Source organism: Bidens hawaiensis, unplaced genomic scaffold (assembly GCF_021521415.1).
Source record: "Bidens hawaiensis isolate Kalapana, Puna unplaced genomic scaffold, B.hawaiensis_p1.1 tig00046382_1, whole genome shotgun sequence".
Lineage (NCBI taxonomy): Eukaryota > Viridiplantae > Streptophyta > Magnoliopsida > Asterales > Asteraceae > Bidens > Bidens hawaiensis.
In genome coordinates this window covers 606-21325 of record NW_027498289.1, presented here as the reverse complement: position 1 = coordinate 21325, position 20720 = coordinate 606, and the positions used below count along the sequence as shown (strand labels likewise).

The 20720-nt window shown below is 39.5% G+C and overlaps 2 protein-coding genes across 2 annotated transcripts; one reads left to right on the top strand and one right to left on the bottom strand.

Moving 5' to 3' along the window:
• The first annotated feature begins 12141 nt into the window (after positions 1-12141).
• LOC143596430 (cell division control protein 2 homolog A-like) lies at positions 12142-16233 on the top strand. The gene is made up of 9 exons (XM_077075216.1): positions 12142-12170; positions 13890-13929; positions 14014-14198; positions 14263-14383; positions 14496-14669; positions 14745-14908; positions 15512-15599; positions 15725-15778; positions 15854-16233. Exons 2-9 carry the CDS (start codon positions 13921-13923, stop codon positions 15941-15943), a joined length of 885 nt encoding a protein of 294 aa, XP_076931331.1. The 5' UTR covers positions 12142-12170; positions 13890-13920; the 3' UTR covers positions 15944-16233.
• Positions 16234-17198: 965 nt separating this feature from the next.
• Positions 17199-20386, bottom strand: LOC143596429 (FT-interacting protein 3-like). The gene has a single exon (XM_077075215.1). The coding sequence runs from the start codon at positions 20376-20378 to the stop codon at positions 17352-17354; it is 3027 nt and encodes a 1008-aa protein (XP_076931330.1). The 5' UTR covers positions 20379-20386; the 3' UTR covers positions 17199-17351.
• Positions 20387-20720: the final 334 nt, after the last annotated feature.

The window sequence follows — 20720 nt, the reverse complement described above, 5'->3', positions numbered from 1 at the left end:
ACCCTAATAATATCTGTGATGTTAGGGACCAGACCCTAATAATATCTGTGATGTTAGGGACCAGACCCTAATAATATCTGTGATGTTAGGGACCAGACCCTCATAATATCTGTGATGATAGGGACCAGACCCTTATAATATCTGTGATGTTAGGGACCAGACCCTTATAATATCTGTGATGTTAGGGACCAGACCCTTATAATATCTGTGAGGTTATAGGGCGAAAGGCTCTTTAAAACGTACGATTATGAATGTAAAGAAAGTATGTAAGTAAGAAAGAAAGTATGTAAGTAAGAATGAAGGTATGAGTACTTATGTGTGTATGAAAGAAAGTTATGAGGTTAAGTACGTATGTATGTAACAAGGTATTGCATGGTAGTGTATGACTAACTAGAACTCACTCAGCGTAGCTGACTTTTAGTATGCACGCAGGTGAGTAGGTTGAGACAGCTGGCTTGAGTGGAGGACACATGGCAGAAGACTAAAGCCTGGCATCTGAAGATCCGATATGTTTTATAAGTTACGTTTTGATTTTGAAAGACAAGAGGAATGTTTAAAGACATGATTATGAATTGATATGTAATGTTTTATGAAAGTTTTATATTCCGCGTAAAGTTTTTAATTAACTCTGATATTTAGAACTGTGTTCATGAGTAAATCCAACACGAAAGTAGGGTTACCGGTAACGGGGCCTTACAAGTTGGTATCAGAGCAAAGTTCGAGAGATTTAAGCATCCTACATGCTTAGACTCGAACAGAGAATGGGATTTAAGTAAGAAAGGGAAGAAGATGCCAGTTCAAGAATGCCATGTGTCGCTCAAGCAAGATCAGTGAAGGTAAGGTGTATGATTAAATGATATATATTAATGAGAAAGGAAAGATATGTGAACGTCAGGGATAGGAATAATTGATTGTTTGATTTGACAAACTGCTTAAGTAGAACCAGCACAAATAGACTCATAAAGGGAAGTGTATAGGACACGGAAAGTAACGTGATCAGCTAAACACAACTGGCCACTGTTATTACCTGTTAGCCTTACTATCCTTGTACTAAATAGTTCCTTGAGTGATGATGTTTGTGTTTTCTCATATAGGATACTGATGGCTGGAGCTGGAGAATTTGTTGAAACTGGGGGTCGCACTGGGCGTCGTGGCAGGCCTCGTCTTGTCCGGCAACCCTCGGTGGAAGAAGCTTCCCACACCGAAGATGAGGGAAGCGCAGCTGGAGGAGACCAGAACAACAACGAAGAAGTTCAACTTAGCCCCGCAGTTCAAGCAGCCATCGTTCAGGCTGTAGTTGCTGCTGTGAAGAACCTGAATCCCGAAGGATCTGCTGGAAGCCGTGAGCGAACTGCTGAAGGGGCGGGTGGTGATGGTAGAAGGGATGGGGAAGGTGAAAGAGGGGCCTCGAGTGGGGATAAGTCTGTGAAAGTCGATGATAGGAGAGGAGGACAAGGTGGGTGCAGCTATAAGTCCTTCAAAGGTTGTGACCCGCCTAAGCTGACTGGTTTAGGAGACGCAATCGCTACTCTCCAGTGGATAACCGCTATGGACAAGGTTATCCGCATTAGCGAATGCCGTCCCGACCAAGCTGTGGGTTATGCTACTCAGTCATTCGTAGATGAGGCTATGTATTGGTGGGAGAGTGTGGAGCAGAGGAAGACCCGTGAAGAGATCAAAGAGATGAAGTGGGAAGATTTGAAAGAGTTGGTAATGAAGAAGTTCTGTGCAGATGCCGAGGTTGAAAGAACGGAGATGAAGTTCCAGAATTTAAAAGCCGGTATGATGACGCATCGTGAGTATACCACGGAGTTCAACCGACTATCTAGGTTGGTGCCTGACATGGTTGACACTGAGGTCAAGAGAATCAAGTGTTATGTGAGGGGGTTGCCACAAAAGGTCCGCATGTTAGTCAGGGCGATTCAACCTGCTACTTTTGATTCGGCTGTTGGACTCGCGGAAATGGTCTATGCTGACGTGGCCGCGGATGATAGGGTGGAAAGGGACGAAGAGAAAGAGAAGAAAGGGGTCACTCCTGCTAAACGACCCGGTACTCAGTTATGGAACTCCAGGGATAAGAAACAGAAAGTGTGGGAGAAGAGATCGTGTAAGACCTGCGGAAAGAGGCATGGTGGTGAATGCAAGTGGGGTAAAAGTTCTAATGTTTGTCTCAAATGTGGAAAGGCTCATGGTGGAGAATGCAGAATGGGGTCGAATGCCTGTTATAAGTGCGGGAAGGTAGGGCATTATGCCAATGAGTGCAGTGCGAAGCCAACATGTTACAAATGTGGCAAGACAGGCCATATGTCAAGGGAGTGCACTGAAGGTGTAGCTGGAGGTAGTGGAAAGAAGGATGCCGATCAAGCTAGGCCCAGAACTAGAGCCTACATGCTGACCCAGGAACAAGCCAGGCAGATTCCGGATGTCGTCACAGGTACGTTTCTAGTGAACGATGTTTCCGCTTCTGTATTATTTGATTCTGGTGCGAATAGAAGTTTTGTAGCTACGACGTTTAGTAAACTAGCAAAAATGAAAGGCTGCCGAGTGTCTGAAACTTTTGTAGTAGAAACCGCAAGTGACACTTCGGTGAAAATAACAAAAATGGTGAAGAATTGTAAGATAGAGTTAGAGGGACATGAGTTCCCTGTTACTTTGTATGTTATGGCCTTAGGAGGGTTCGATGTAGTCTTGGGTATGGATTGGTTGTCTGAGTTTGAGGCTCAGATAGTATGTAAAAGTAAGATGATAAGGTTAAAGTCATTGGATGGTAGTGCGGTGACGGTTTATGGTGATAAGGAGAGTTATGGGCTTAATGTCATTTCGATGATAAAAGCCGAGGGTTTGTTAAGGCGAGGGTGCGGTGCCTACCTGGCGTATGTTGTCAACGCTACGGCCGAGACGAAAGAAATGAAGAATGTTCCTATTGTGCGCGACTACCCAGAAGTATTCCCTGAGGATCTTCCGGGGTTGCCACCTGAGCGAGAGATAGAATTTCAGATAGATCTAGTACCAGGAGCCCAGCCCGTCGCGAAGGCGCCTTACCGTCTAGCACCGTCCGAGATGAAGGAATTGATGTCCCAACTGCAAGAACTCCTCGACAAGGGTTTTATCAGACCGAGTGTTTCTCCGTGGGGCGCACCGGTTTTGTTTGTGAAGAAAAAGGATGGAAGTATGAGAATGTGCATAGACTATCGTGAGTTGAATAAGCTTACGGTAAAGAATAGATACCCCTTGCCTAGGATTGACGATCTGTTTGACCAACTGCAAGGTTCGAGTTGGTTCTCACGAATAGATCTCAGATCAGGCTACCATCAGCTGAAGGTGAAAGAGGTAGACATCCCTAAAACAGCGTTCCGAACGCGGTATGGACACTACGAGTTCCTTGTAATGTCATTCGGTCTAACAAATGCTCCTGCAGCATTTATGGACATGATGAATAGGGTGTGTCGACCGATGTTGGATAAGTCGGTTATCGTCTTCATCGATGATATATTGATTTATTCAAAGAGTGAGTCTGACCATGCCGAGCATCTGAGAGAGGTATTGGAAGTTCTGAAGAAAGAAAGGTTGTACGCCAAGTTTTCGAAGTGCGCGTTCTGGTTAAGGGAAGTGCAATTTTTAGGTCATGTGGTTAATCCGGAGGGGATTACCGTGGACCCAGCTAAGATTGAAGCGATAACGAATTGGAAGACTCCGCAGAATCCGACTGATATACGAAGCTTCCTAGGGTTAGCTGGCTACTATAGGAGATTCATCGAAGGTTTCTCCAAGATAGCCGCACCGCTGACCGGTATGACCCGTAAGACGATAGTATTCAATTGGGGAAAGTTTCAGGAGGAAGCCTTTGAAGAATTGAAGAAGAGACTCACGCAAGCTCCAATCCTTACTTTACCCGATGGTGATGAGGATTTTGTTGTTTGTGCTGATGCCTCGCATCAAGGGTTAGGTTGCGTGTTGATGCAACGAGGGAAGGTGATAGCCTACGCGTCTAGACAGTTGAAGGTCCATGAGAGTACTTACCCGACGCATGATTTGGAGTTAGCAGCTGTAGTGCATGCTCTTAAGATATGGAGGCATTATCTGTACGGCACTAAGTGTACTATCTATACAGATCATAAGAGTTTAAAGTACTTCTTCGAGCAGAAAGAACTGAACATGAGGCAGAGAAGATGGTTAGAATTGATAAAGGATTACGACTGTGAGATTAAGTATTACCCCGGTAAAGCTAACGTGGTCGCTGATGCGTTAAGTCGGAAGAATGAGGAAGTCCTTGCAACAGTGAAGTCATACAAGTTGATCATGAACTCAAGTCTTTTTGAAGAAATCATCAAAGTGCAGTCAGAAGTGTTAGTAGACGAAGGGTTAGTAAAGAAAGAAAGGATTTATGGCCAGCAAGATGAGTTGATGGAAAACACTCATGGAGTTAAAACTAGATTTGACCGTATGTGGATTCCACGCCATGGTGATCTTAGAAGTCGAATCTTAGATGAAGCTCATAAGTCAAGGTACTCAATCCATCCTGGAGCTACAAAGATGTACCAAGACTTGAAAAGAGATTACTGGTGGCCAGGAATGAAGAGTGATGTAGTGGATTATGTTAGTAAGTGCTTAACTTGCTTACAAGTCAAGGCCGAGCACCAAAAGCCTTATGGGAAGATGCAACCGCTAGAGATACCTGAGTGGAAATGGGAACACATCACCATGGATTTCATAACTAAGCTACCTCGTACAGCTAAGCATCATGATACCATCTGGGTGATTGTGGACCGTTTGACCAAGAGTGCTCATTTTCTGCCCATACGAGAGGCCATCTCGTCAGAAACGTTAGCAAGCTTGTTCATTAAAGAAATTGTAACCAAGCATGGAGTACCGTTATCGATCGTGTCTGATAGGGATACACGGTTTACTTCGAGGTTCTGGAAGAAATTTCATGAAGCTATGGGGACGAGGTTGAACATCAGTACGGCGTATCATCCTCAAACCGATGGACAGTCTGAAAGGACGATCCAAACCCTTGAGGATATGCTACGTGCTTGCGTGTTAGATTTTGGTGGAAGTTGGGATGATCATCTGCATCTGGCAGAGTTCTCCTATAACAACAGTTACCATTCGAGTATTGGTATGCCACCGTTTGAGATGCTGTACGGTAGACGATGTAGAACCCCGGTGTGTTGGGGTGAGATTGGTCAGAAGGAAATGGAAAGTATAGAAGTGGTTCAAGAAACGTCTTCAAAGTTCGATCAGATCAAAGCAAGAATGAAAGCCGCTCAAGACAGACAAAAGTCTTATGCGGATAAGCGGCGACGACCAATTGAGTTTAACGTTGGCGACTATGTGATGCTTAAGGTCTCGCCTTGGAAGGGGATTATCCGTTTTAGGAAAAGAGGAAAGTTGAGTCCGAGGTACATTGGACCGTTCAAGATTGTAAAACGTGTGGGTGAAGTAGCTTACAAACTGGATTTACCCGATGAGTTAGAAGGAATTCATTCAACCTTCCATGTTTCTCATCTGAGGAAGTGTCTAGCTGATGACACGTCTCACGTGCCATTAATGGACATTGAGGTTGATGAACAATTGAACTACATCGAGCAACCGATAAAGATCGTTGATCGCAAGGAGAAGCAGCTTCGTCACAAGATTATACCCTTGGTCAAAGTGATATGGAAACACCGCAAGGGATCTGATGCTACTTGGGAAGTCGAGGATGAGATGCGCAAGTTTTACCCTAGTTTGTTTATGTAATAGTTAGGTTTCGGGGACGAAACCTCTTTAAGGGAGGAAGACTTGTAACATCCTAAAATTTTTATATTGATAAATAAAAGAAAGTTATGTTTAGTAAATTCACGTTTTAGTTATTTAATGTCGAGTAAGGAACGGGTCTTGGGCTTAGTTATTTTATGAACTCGGCCTGTCTCGACCCGTAGGAAGCCAACCCGAGCCTAACCAAACCCGTAGTATATAAACGAAAGTTCTTGACACTTCCACCATTTTCACCATCTTCCTTCACTTACACCCACCCAAACACTCTCATTTCTAGAGAGAGAAGCTAGAGAGAGAAAGTTCTCAAATCACAAATCCGAGTCCACAATCTTGTTCCTAATCGTTTTTGGTAAGTCCCTCTCGAAAATCATCCGTTTTCATAACCATTTCGGCCTCAAATCGAGCAAAAACGTAACTTGAGTTTTCGGGTCAAAAACCGCCTTGTTTTGGTGTCAAAATGCAAGCTTTTGTGTTTAAAAGTACTAGGAATCGATAGCCCTTTCAATCCCGAGCATTTCCATGTCAAAAACTTCGATTTTGGGTCAAAAATCTGGAAAATCTGGAAAACCCGTGGGTTTCTCCGTCGCCCAGCTTGAAGGAGTCGAATCAGACTCATTCGATCGAACCAGTCGATCGAATCAGTCCATTCGATCGAATGCGTAGATCGAACAAGTCCAGTCGACCGAATAGGGAAGCAACCGAATGGTCTCCAACTCATTCGATCGAACGTGTTCCTATTCGATCGAACGTGTTCCTGTTTGATCGAACGTGTTCCTATTCGATCGAACGTGTTCCTGTTTGATCGAACGTGTTCCTATTCGATCGAACGTGTTGTATTCGATCGAACGTGTTCCTATTCGATCGAATCAAGCCAGAACCAAGTTGTTTCCAAGATTCGCCTGAAGTGAAGTTCGTTTATGATATAAATTAAAAACCTAATGGAAAATGTGTTAAGGCGGTTATCGAAAATGAGTAGTAGTAATAGTGGTAGCAGTAATTGATATATGTAAATATTATACAGTTAGCCGAGCCCAGTTAAAGAAAGGAATTACAATCAACGGCGAGCGTAACAGGATCCAGGTGAGTTTCTAGCCCCATTCCTTGTTATGTTTTCGGGGCTGTGTGCATACTTGATGTGTTGTTAATACATTTATCCAAAGTGATAAGTGTATGCCATAGGTGATATATGTGATATGTATGAATGATTGCTTGATGGTTCGTGAACGATCTTCGGATATTGCACGTACTGTCAGGTTGTAACGTTATAAATATGGCAAGTATGATATGTATGTTTATGTGTATGAACGTAAGAAAGTTAATAAAAGAAGGAAATGACGGTTGTATGGTTGTATGGTTACAAAAGGGGTACCGAGCCCTAATAATACTCGAGGTATGATGTATGGTTGTATGGTAACGAAGAGGGAATCGAACCCTACTAATATTTGAAAACATGGGACCAGACCCTAATAATATCTGTGATGTTAGGGACCAGACCCTAATAATATCTGTGATGTTAGGGACCAGACCCTAATAATATCTGTGATGTTAGGGACCAGACCCTCATAATATCTGTGATGATAGGGACCAGACCCTTATAATATCTGTGATGTTAGGGACCAGACCCTTATAATATCTGTGATGTTAGGGACCAGACCCTTATAATATCTGTGAGGTTATAGGGCGAAAGGCTCTTTAAAACGTACGATTATGAATGTAAAGAAAGTATGTAAGTAAGAAAGAAAGTATGTAAGTAAGAATGAAGGTATGAGTACTTATGTGTGTATGAAAGAAAGTTATGAGGTTAAGTACGTATGTATGTAACAAGGTATTGCATGGTAGTGTATGACTAACTAGAACTCACTCAGCGTAGCTGACTTTTAGTATGCACGCAGGTGAGTAGGTTGAGACAGCTGGCTTGAGTGGAGGACACATGGCAGAAGACTAAAGCCTGGCATCTGAAGATCCGATATGTTTTATAAGTTACGTTTTGATTTTGAAAGACAAGAGGAATGTTTAAAGACATGATTATGAATTGATATGTAATGTTTTATGAAAGTTTTATATTCCGCGTAAAGTTTTTAATTAACTCTGATATTTAGAACTGTGTTCATGAGTAAATCCAACACGAAAGTAGGGTTACCGGTAACGGGGCCTTACAGGCTTGTTACGGCAACGGGGCACGCCTTTCGAGGTTAAGTGTGTGTAAATGGAGGTGTGTTTGGGATGAATGACGCTCATGCCCGTCACCCCCCTTTTATAGGCGATTTTGGACCCCGTCGCGGTACGCGACCAGTTCTTTGGGACCTGTCGCGTACCGCAGCGCCGCAATATTACGCCGTCTTATGCGGTGATGACACGTGGCCTGTCACATTGCGCCACGTGTTGACACGGTGTTGGACACGTGTCCGGTGACTCATCAAGCCCGTCGCGCTACGCGATGGGTTGAGTGTTACCCCGTCGCGTACCGCGATGGGACAACATTTTCAGCATTTACACTTTTGGTCCCTATACTTTCTAAGTTAGTATATTTAGGTTTAAATTAAAGAGGGTAAAAGACGCGGTGTTACACGTTTGGATTCCGGCGCCGGAATGGTTTAGTGTGTGTGTGTGTGTTGACATGGTGGTGGTGGTGGTATGAAGGTGGTGAGAAGAAAATAGTGAAATTACCAAAGTGTCCCTGATTTAACGAACAAAATAAACGGTGTTAACAAAAAGTACTAAAAATGCAAGATTTTTGAAACCGAGGTAGCCATTTGCACAAAATAAAAAATAGGTACTAAAGTTGCGTAGTTGGTCAAACCACAGGTACTAAAATGACACTTAACTCATTATTTTAAAAGCATTCATAGGTGATCATACACAATGCTAAAAGAGAGTAAACAAGGGTAGAGATGTGTAGATATATGTGACTGATTTCGACTCCTACATTCAATGTTTATACCAATTTAAGGATATATTATCATTTTTAAATGAGAAATGATGTTTTATTAAAATATTAAAATATATCTCCTTTGCATATAAAAGGTATCAATTGTTAGTCTCTTGGTCACACGTCCATGGTCTCAAAACCCAAGATGTGCAAGTGATGTTAGAATCAAAGGTTTTAGCGGATTAGGTATTCTTGAGTATCTACGCTTTAATTAGGTATTCGTATGTATCTAGCGAATTAGGTATTCTTATCGAAATGTATTCTAACCGGACTTGTCATCAAACCAGACGCCTTACCGATTCACTGGTTGGGCTAGTTGGATCGATCGATAATAGCTTTAAGAATCAGAAGATGTCATGGATATATTACACACTATAAGTGAATAATAAAATTACAATAAGTTGAAAAAAAAGAAAAACATTACAAAATAAATAAAACAAGTATAAAGAAACGTTTACTGCGAAAGTTATAGAAGGTCGAATGTACAAATCTCTATTTTTTTAATGGTGTGTTCCTCTTTGACATGGCTTGTCACACCCCGACCAAGGCGGCGGAACATGCCGGGGTGCAACGTATTGCCTAAGAACACAAGACACTATTAAAGTGACAATATTTAATTAACTCATTAATTTCATTCAATCACAAAAGTAACACATATTGTTCATACAAATAAACACCAAAATACGAGAAATAAATATTGTTCATTCTTCTAATAACCTAGCGGTATCGAAATAGAATGACGTTTTCAAACTCCAACTCAAGTAATAATCAAACCTGTAACAATGCATAAAATAATATTTGTCAACACGTATGTTGGTGAGCAATTTCATAGTTTTGAGTATATATAATATGAGTGAAATCCACAAAAGTATATGAGACCATAAATAAAAGCATCAATCGTGGCATATAAAACATATGTAAATGAGGATCCTTTCTAATCGGTAATAACCAACATACTTGGATAATGAGGCCCTATTCTACTAGCACAAGGCTAAGTAGTTAAAGGCTAAGTAGTTAGGGGAGCGTATGATCATACTTAATGAGGCTCAACAACAACATAAAAATAAACACTCGTGCACGTAAAGCATACGAGACATATAACACACAAAAGAGCAAGTATTCTAAGTATCATACACCCTAAAGTTTGTGGTTTGAGAAATGTGTATAATACATCATTCTTGTCTTGAATAAGTATCCATGTTACCCCTAAAATATAAAAGTGAAAACGGGGGATGAAATGTACTCACGTTAACTAAGTAACTTGAAAGATTGATTCGTGAATAATCGGAGATCGGGTTAATGAGCAAGACCTAGATTAAACGGGTCTTAAGTTAGTAGGTAGTCTTGGAAGGTTTTAAAGTAAAATATGACAAGTAAAGTAAATAATGAAGCTTATGGTTTAAAAATGTAAATATTTGGGAAATTAAAGACATGTTCTAAAAAGTAAGTTTACTCGAAACCGGGTCTTGGTATTTCATTCATAAATATTACTCAGCCTATGTTAAGTAACTTATGTGGGTTATAATGCACTATTGCAAGACCCTTGGTTATATAAATACCAAAACAAGGTTTTAATCGAGTGTTCGGATTTGTCAATTTGGGTCTAGATTGTTAACTAAACTCAAAGTCAACTTTCCAAAATGTTTTGAGATAACTCAATAAAATCAAAAAGACTTAACCAGGTATATAGTTCTACTGTGAAAAACCTTAACGTCCGTTAAGCGAGTATTTGGTTCACCGGTCCAAACTTGTTATAAGATCGAGTTGGATTCCGACACACCAAGTATGTTGATAAAATAACTTGAAATTAATTTAAAATGCATTCTTGAAGAAAAGATGAGTTTCGGTAGCCAAAAACACATTTGTGTGTCTTAAGCAAGTGAACTCGGTTTAGTTCGGTTTTGGTTCAGTCCTTGACTCGGAATGATACCGAGGATGGTTGCCACATACCCAAATACTATAGAACTATAAAAATGATTTTAGAAGTTATAATATTCAAATCTTACATAAACATGTTTATTTAACTATTTCAAACAAAACTAGTAAACAAGAGTCTGGTCTTGGTTCGGTCTTGATTCGGTTCTAATCTCGGGATAAAACCGAGACTAATGACTTCATACCCAATACCATGGAACTCTTTAAACATGAATTAGAAAGCTCAACTACTTACAATATAAACAAACTAGTAAAGCATTAAAGGAAAATAGTATAATCAAGAACTACAATGAGTCCTCCATGAAGCCTTGCCTTGTAGCATATCACCTCCACCGACCATGGCCGGAGAAGATGAAAGCCTAAGGAAACAAGGGGTGCATATTATATATATGTTGTACCACAAGATTCAATTAGTAAGTAACAAAACAAAATTAAAGAAGGTTGTTGCTTGATTATTATGAATCTTGAAGGTTAGGAATGGTGTTCTTTGTTTGAGAGAGAAAGAAGATGAAACGAGCAAGAGAAAATGAAAGGGATAAGCTTGTATATATAGGGTAGTAGTCAAAGTTGTTTTCATGGTTTATATCAATACTTGCATGTGTTTAAAAAAAAGGTTTAAACAAGTCAAATAATACAAACAAGTAGCAAAATCCAAAAAGTAAGCGATGATTATGAAACATAAAAACTCATTATTTTATATTATTGAAATATTCGGTTTACAAATCGGGTCGGGTTTTGATACAAATATAAATACAAATACAAAAAGGACAAAAAATGACGAATGTTACATGGCTCACCCATATATTTACTGAATTTTTGTTTATCTTCTTGAAGTTTTCTTTTTATTGTTTAAACTCCTTGAGGGTTTTAAAACTCTCTTTATCGTTATATAGTCTCTTCAACTTCCCTCTCGATTACAGTAATCTCTTTGGCCGACATCCGCCAACATCCCAATTTATCACACTCAATCTCCAAATCTGCAAAGACAAGGGTTTGTTGTTCATATCTACCAAGTTAAGGCTTAGATTTGGTCCTACTTGATGTGTTGTAAAACACACGGTTTTTCTTGCTAGTTTATATGTCGTTTTGTTCTTAAACGTTAACGAATATCATTTGTTTTTGCGTGAATTTACATGTTTGTGTATGTGATAGGTCCCATGTTAAAGAGAGCGAGAAAACAAATCAAATGAAGAAAGAATCAGCTAAATCTATGAGGTTGCCGATTCTTGTTAAGATCAAAATTTTAAAATGATAATACAATTTACATTGTTACATTCCACATTAAAAGCCACTAACACATGAATTTAATTTTCGTAACATAAAAACACACTATCCAAGTCTACTTGTTACATTCCACATTAATGGGAAAGAAATACTTATAACTAAAAAAGTAAAAAAAATAGGTGACTGATTGATTAATACACTCACCATATTTCCATTTCCATATATCATAATAATAATAATAATAATAATATCTTCAACGTGTCTTCCCCAAAACCTAGCAGCAGAGAGGACTCTCGTCTTTCATACAAACGCTTCATCGCAGGTAGCTATGCTTTCAATCCTTCCAGTTTTCGACTACTTTATGTAGAATATAACTTTATATTCATTGATTAATACGCATTTTGCTTTTATTATGATATTATACGTTACCGATTCAGAACGTACGTCATTACATGTGCTTGTTGACTTCATTTGACTTTATTGAAGTGTAGTTTGATTCATGTGGATTACAGATGCTTAACTTTTGCGATATTATTGTTGTTAGAAACGTTGCTGATGTCACTGAGTCTGATTAGAGATTTATATATTTAGGTTAAATTGTGTTTAGGTATGAAGATTGTGTTATTTGGGGGAAATGTGAATATGATATGTATTGAAATGTTTAGAGGATAGTGAAACACTGTTTTATTTAATTGAAATGCACAATAAGCTGTAGTAAACGAATAGGACGTTTGTTCGGCAAGAAGTTCGTTTATGTTCGTCCGTTTAATTAAAAAACCGGACATGAACAAAAAACTTTCGTTCGGTAAGCTTAATGGACGGACACGGACAGAGACCGCGGTCGTTCAATAGTGTTCGTGAACGTCCGGTAATGATTATACTTTTTGAAATTAATATGTAATTGTTTATGTTCGTTTGTTCATTAGACTCGTTTATGTATGTTTTTCCATTAATGTTCATTAGTATCTGTTAGTGTTCGTTTGTCCATCAGTGTCCGTTTACAAACGGACATGGACAAACTTAATTTTTTAAAAGACGGACATGGACAAACTTAATTCCTTAATGGACGGACATGGACACGAATTTTCATTCGGTAGAGTGTTCGTGAACCGTCCGTTTGTCCGACAAAAGCTTAACGGACGAACACGGACAATGTCTCGTCCGGTTCGGTTTGGTCCGTTTACAGGACAAATGTTATTGCTGTTTCATTTAGTGTCTTTCTTATATATTATTATTATTATTATTGGCTCTAACAACAGTGACATTTGTGCCTTTTAATTTAAATCAAACAGTGTTTTACTAGCCTCCAAACAGTTCAATACATATCATTCACATTAGTCAATGACTGAATACAGTAAAAACAGCGATGTTTCAACCGGCGATAACATCGCGAATTGTGAAACATCGCGTTTTTTACTGATTTCGATCAAAGATTAATGCCAATGATATGTATGGAACTGTGTGGACTTTGGAGGCTAGTAAAAAACTGTTTGATTTAATTGAAATGCACAAATGTCATTGTTGTTAAAGCCAAAAATAATATATAACAAAGACACTAAATCAAACAACAATGACATTTGTGCATTTCAATTATATCAAACAGTGTTTTGCTAGCCTCAAAACAGTTTAGTAGATATCATTGACATTTCTCCCAAATAATGCAATCTTCGTATCTAGAGTCAGTTTGGACTGAATCTCTGATCGAAATCAGTAGAAACGGTGATGTTTCTCATGATGATAAGATCGCGAAATGTGCAACACTTTAGCGTCTGCAATATAGATAAATGAAACTACACTTCAATCAAGTCAAATATAACAGTTTGATATCATTATCATTGTAATGCACACATGACATTGTTGTTTGATAATTTGATTTTGTGCATTCTATGACATGATTAAATATTCGTCTGCTAGAATTTGTTTATTTGGATCATGGATGTATTCGCTCCTGTTTGTTTGATAAATGCTCTTGATTTCATGTCATTTAGGTAATATTGAAGTTTCTCATATTGTGTTATTATTTGCTGCTGTTTGAATGTAGATACAGTTGAGTTAATATCAGTTAACTTTTGATGGACCAGGTATGATAATGCATTCCAACTTTTTATGTCAGATATATTTGATGTGTTGCTTCAGTATATTTTAATATGTTTATAAAACTATAGTATGAGAAGGTTGAGAAGATTGGTGTAGGAACGTATGGTGTGGTTTACAAGGCACGTGACAAACTTACCAATGAAACAATTGCTTTGAAGAAGATTCGTTTGGAGCAAGAAGATGAAGGTGTCCCGAGCACAGCTATCAGAGAGATTTCACTTTTGAAAGAGATGCAACATGGAAATATTGTCAGGTAACACGTTTATATGTATTTATCAGTTTATGATATGTAGTGAATGCTGACTATTTGGTGATAGGTTACATGATGTCGTGCACAGTGACAAACGGTTGTATCTGGTTTTTGAGTATCTGGATTTGGATTTGAAGAAGCATATGGACTCGTGTCCCGAGTTTTCAAAGGACCCGCGTCTTGTAAAAGTAACTTAAAAGACTTTATGCATGCACACATGTCTTACATTGATCTATTTGATGACTAAGAAATTGAAGATTTGATTCTATCTCACATTATGTTATGTTGATCAACATGCAGATGTTTCTATATCAGATCCTACGTGGCATTGCTTATTGTCATTCTCATAGAGTTCTCCATAGAGACTTAAAACCTCAAAACCTTTTGATTGATCGTCGTACCAATGCGTTAAAGCTTGCAGATTTTGGATTGGCCCGGGCCTTTGGCATACCTGTCAAGACCTTCACACATGAGGTAGTTTATAATGTTATTTATAGACATAGATGTTATAACTTCTAACATTTACCACAAGAATTATTGTTTCTTTAGGTGGTTACACTGTGGTATAGAGCACCAGAGATTCTTCTTGGATCCCGTAATTATTCTACTCCTGTGGATGTGTGGTCGGTCGGCTGTATATTTGCTGAGATGGTCACCCAGCGACCACTCTTTCCTGGAGAATCTGAGATTGATCAACTTTTCAAGATTTTCAGGTTTTATCCTATTAAAACTGTGATTTAATAAATTAAGATAAGTTATGTTATTTCCTTTTTATCAGAAGATATCGTCATATCTCTCATTCCTTTCGTGCAAAATGATATTCTAATTGCTTCTGATTATAGCTAGAATAATCATATGCATATATGTCACTATTGGTTTCATTAAATGAAGTTGATGATCGTTGCATGATTAATGGTGGCATATTCGACTCATTTTTTTATTATACACTACTTAATTTTATCTTTAACAGGTCAAACAAATTCTAAAAAAATTAGCTTAAAAGTAAATGAGTCATATGTGTGGAACAACTTCTATGCATAAAACCTTCTAAATCAGTCCATTCAAAAAGATAATCATTTGTTGTAATGATGCAAATATGATTCTTGTAATCATACATACATATAGAAAGTAGAAGCATTAGTTTTTTTACAACATTGTATTGAGTTACTGACTCAGTTCGATTGACCCACATTCATATTGTGACTTTTGTGTTATATATGATTAGTATCTAGTAAACACATGATCAACCTTGTTTTAAGAGTCTATGAACATGTACACATGTTCTCCTCTCATTCACATCGTCTCTTTAATTATAGAATCATGGGATCTCCAAATGAAGATACATGGCCCGGTGTGACTGCACTACCCGACTTTAAGTCCGCCTTTCCAAAATGGTCATCAAAGGTGATCAATCTTTTTCATTTATACCATCAAAGCATCAATTTCCTTAATCTTTAATATTCCATTTCATTTTAAATGATTTATAGAAGAATTAATCGCCAATCGGTGCATCCTTTTCTTTTCTTCAGGACCTGGCACCCGTTGTCCCGAATCTTGAAAAAACCGGTCTTGATCTCTTACGTGTAAGTATAAACAAATTGCCACATTAGTTTATTCATTCTCCCACTGATTTCAATTATCAATGCAATTATTTTCAGAAAATGCTGTGCTTGGATCCGAGTAGAAGAATTACAGCCCGGACCGCACTGGAGCATGAATACTTCAAAGATATCGGGTCTGTGCCATAACTCACCAAACCGAATCCTTTTTTAAGGTTTTTCTATGTGAGATATGTGTGCCATTTTTAGGTTATCATTTCTTCTACCACTTAGGATAGGTTAATTTGTTAAGGGCATGCTAAGCCATTGTCGAGTTGGCTTGTGCGTGTGCCTTGTTTCTTTCATCTGAAACCCTAAAGTTTCAAATTCTGCCACGGTTTTCTTGATGGACATATCATCATGTTTTATTTCCTTTGAACGGATTTGTTTGGTGTGCATTCTGCATGTGATATTCATTTAGTTAATGGAATCAGATTTAATTGATGTCAAAACCAATGTGCTTTTGAAGGCCTTCATATCACATTTTATAATCAGCCATGAGAACCCGTCATCAAACTCACGGCCTGCCGACACACTGATTTCTTTAAGGGGTTAGAGGTCGAAATTAGTAGAATCTGGATTCAAACATGAGGTTTGCATGGATAAATTAAGTGTTTTGTTTTACTAATTAATGTTTGTTTTTTATTAGTTTTTTGAAATTGGTGGATTTTGGTGATTGCATGGAGCAAAATCAGTTGAATTTTGGTGAAAGGAATGAACTTTGAACTATCGAAAACTGTTCGGTTTTGGTTTTGCCTTTTGAGCTTGAAAGTTTTGGGAAGAAACTATTTTTTGCCCAAAATATTGAAGTTGGGCTTAAATTGTTTTTGTTGATTAATTTTTTTTACTAGTTTTGAGAAATTAGGGGGTTTTGGTGCTTGCATGGTAAAAAAGGAATGAACTTTGTGCACGGTTCGGTTTGGGTCGGTTTTGGGGTAAAACTGAACTGACAACTGGAACTTTGGTTTTCAGTTTAGCTCGGCCTGTTTAGCTTGATAGGCTCAAGCTCACCCTTGGTTTGTTTCATGCTTTGTATTAGAGCTTGAACCTGACTTGTGAGAATTTTAAAGCTTCAAGTTAGACTTGTTTATTATTTCAGTTATTTGATGTATACAAATATAATTACAATTGTAGTTATATATACCCAACTATAATAATATGTACAATAATATTTATTATATTAAATACATAACTTGTATAAATGATAGGCTTGTTTATGCTAGCATGCTTAGTCAAGTCAAACTTGATATAAGAAGCTTAGGCTCGAGCTTGTTTATTAAACGAGCTTTAATACAGGCCCGACCTTGCTTATGTTTGGCTTAATTTGAGTAGATTTTAATGAGTCGATATCGTGCAGGTCATTTTTGACTTCGCTTTTTACACATATACAACAATCCTCCATTTACAAACAAGGCCAGCAGTTTTCTGCATGGGTCAAATCATATACAAATTTACAATTTTTTACCAAAGTTTTTCAAACAATTCAACTGCTCTCAATGCTTTCTGAAAAAAAGAAAACCACACATGATTGTCCACACAGAAACCTGCCTTAGCTTATTCATAACATGCTATCGGCACGCGCTGGAAGTCGTCTAAAGAAGTTCATAAATGTAGGTGGCAACCCACCACGAAACCGTGGGTGTCTCATAACATAAAACCCGGTCAGTGTCACTAGCACTTGTAAAGGCGTATAATATACCACAAACGCTGCAACAAAACTAAATGCCATGAATATAAGTGTAGCCCGTGGGTCCCTCCAGCTAAGAAGTCCCTGCACCCGTTCCCCCTGGCTTGCTATATCCCCTAACACCGTTTGGGCCCGACCCGCAAGACTGCGTAACCGGTCGTACCGTTGCCGAATAATATCCGGGCTCCGAGATGACGGAAACATGTCGAATTCCTCATCTAACTCATCGGGTTGAACCACGTCTGCGTGTGATAACCGTGTGTTCATATGAGGCGGGTATTGTGGCCTAAACCAATAGTTCCTGAGCCCGGTTAGGAACATGAGCATGAAACCTGTTGTCAGAATGACTTCGGGCAGACACACGAGCATCACGAGCACGATATGAAAAAGCACAGTTATAACGGGCTTTTTCCATAAACAAATTTCCCGAAAGCGTCTATTCATCGTGAAAACCCCGTTTAAAACTGACATTAACCGATAGTAATTAGCCTTTGTTTTCCTCATACTCCATAAATCTGAGTTAGCATCGGTCATATACTCAATGACCTCTTTCCTTAGTGGCGGTTCGGCTCTACTGAGCCGAGCCGCCACTGTCATAACCGCTTGGCGGCGGAGTATTTCCACCAGACCCGCCGCCAATGGCCTCACGTAATGCATTTTTGGCAACAACGGTTTCGAGTACGAAAACATTAAATTCATAGTTGAAGTAGTCGAAAACCGAATCGCCAAATGCAATTCCCCCATTTTCTTAACACACGTCGGGTGAAGAACTAGCAATGGGTATGAATGTGTATATATATGACCCGTTTCAAGTGTCGAGATTCTTATTCGAATCTTCCCGATTCTCACATCTTTCAAATTGGAGCCATTGGAGCCTTTCTCGAGCTGAGAGTTATCAAAAACGCCCACGGTTAGAACCGTTGACGGGTCGAAAACTTCCCACGTGTACTGCTCGTTGAACCTTGGACTCAAACTTTCAATAACGGTTCGGGTCCGAACCCATTTTTGACCATATTTAGCAACACAATACGCATCTGTCACACCCATACCATCTCGGGTTTTCATAGGAACGAGACCGCTAGCATTTAAGATCCCGAGTTCCAATGACCCAACCGCGGGCTTCCACAGTTGTTTCGCCGACGGTCTGAAATCACTATTATACCGAGTTGACTCATCAAGCACGTGATACCCGCCTTCAAGACAAACCCGAAGTTGGAGCCGAGTAGCAAATCTACCATTATCATCACTCGGGTTATGAAGCTTAACCCATTGGGGAAGAACGGGCCGATCCTCGGCCCGTTTTTCGACAGTGTTTAATGGTATAAACACCTTCGCTAATGTCTCTTCTTTAGCGGGCCCGATTCGATCTTCAATAGTAATAACTATACGATCGTCAAACGGTTCAGCGGCTACAAACATCAAATCTTCATTCCATAATGCATTTGCATTTCGCGCGTGAACCTGTCTCGTTTTCGAAATGCGGTTATCAATCTGTACTTTTGCATGCACATTCGGAACCCGGGTTCTATCAGCCCACACGAGATCTTGTACCTCAATAACGTTAACCCGAACATACCAAAGTTTAGGAGAGTTGTAGACTTTTGACCGAGTGTACTTCGAAGCAACCGAGCTATCGACACCACCCGTTGCTTGGTCTACAAGAAACGCTTCGGGAAACGCTTCATCGGCTTGTGTCCCAAACCAAACCGCAAGCATTAGTTCACCTTTAGTTCGGTCACCCTTTTTGCTCTCTAGCAGGTACCACTCGGGAGCTAACGGGCTCTCGGCTGGGACCCATTTCGGGACATCATGAAGGTTCACACGAACCATCCCGACAAAGTCATCTTTTATCATGTCTTTATCTTTAACCACAATGTCTAAAACCGTTGTTTGCAGTCGTTCTCGAGAGAATGCGAACACCGTGTTCCATTCCGGGCTCGATGTTTTTGAAAAGTATCGTGTGGTTCCTTTGTAGTTCCCTACCCGTACTTCAACATACGGGTCGAGACTTCCCGTAATGTCCATATCTGGGAGGTCTTGTGCTTTCACAACCCGAACGAATAGGAACTGCATCGGTTCGACCAGGTCGTGAGTGCGGGCCCGTTGTTTATTATTTTTGTTCACGACCCGACCCCCGATGACCTGACCGCCTCCAAGAAACGGGCTTGTTTCTTTGAGAGAATACTCCATTGGCTGTGATGAAGATCCTGAGTACATTCGGACAATTTTCGGTTGACTTCGATATTGACTTTGGCTTTGGCTTTGACTTTGACTTTGACTTCTCGTGCTTTCTGGAGGAAACTGAGGTTCCTCGACAAAGTCTGGGTTTGGCAAGTGCCGAAATGTTTTTCGTGAACGTTTAGACTTGTTTCGCCCACGGGAGGTAGTATCCATTTGAGGAAGTGGATCCGAAAATGGATCTGGAAACGGATCCTTTGACCCGTTTTGACCATGGGAAGAAGTATCCATTCGAGGTATTGGGCCCGGGGATCTAACTATCGGATCATCCGTGAGAAACACTTTAAGGCCCAGTTCGCCTTTCACATGTGAAAAAAAGCTTAGTTTTTCTAACGGGTAGTGAAAAACAACCGCGTCTGAATAAGGGACGAATGACGCTCCGTTAATATGAACTTTACCCATTAACGACTTCGAGTCGGTTCCTTTATTAATGTGGTATACACACGCATTGAGTGTAAGGTTCGAGAGGTTATTCGGGTCGGCAATATTGAAATAAAAAGTTTCGTTCCAATACGGGTTGAGATCGTTTTGTTTGACCGTGGTTCTGAACTTTTGACCATCGAATTGAAGCTCGACGCATGGGCTCGCGGAACCCTGACCGTCTTTAGCCATAAGTCCATGGGCGCTTCGGACCTCGACTCCTAGCTTTAGGCTGCTCATTTTGAGATTCTTCTCAGAGGACTTTTCACTTTTCACAAGCAGTTTACAGGTGTAGTTGCAGCTTGCAGTATTTGATAGTTCACACCTGTAAACAACAATATTTATCTTCTCAATCACAAACTCTTTAGTGAATATTTCATGGACACATGGAATCATCAAAAGAAGTCAAGGGTGTGAGAAAAAACCGAAACTGAAACATAAACCGATGATTTGGTAAAAACCGAACTTTTGGTTCAGTATCGGTTGTGCATGTAATAAACTAATAATCCAAATGCATAATAATCCATTATTATTAAGTAACAAAAAGTTTCAAGCTAAATTCATTATTTTTGGCTATCTTTT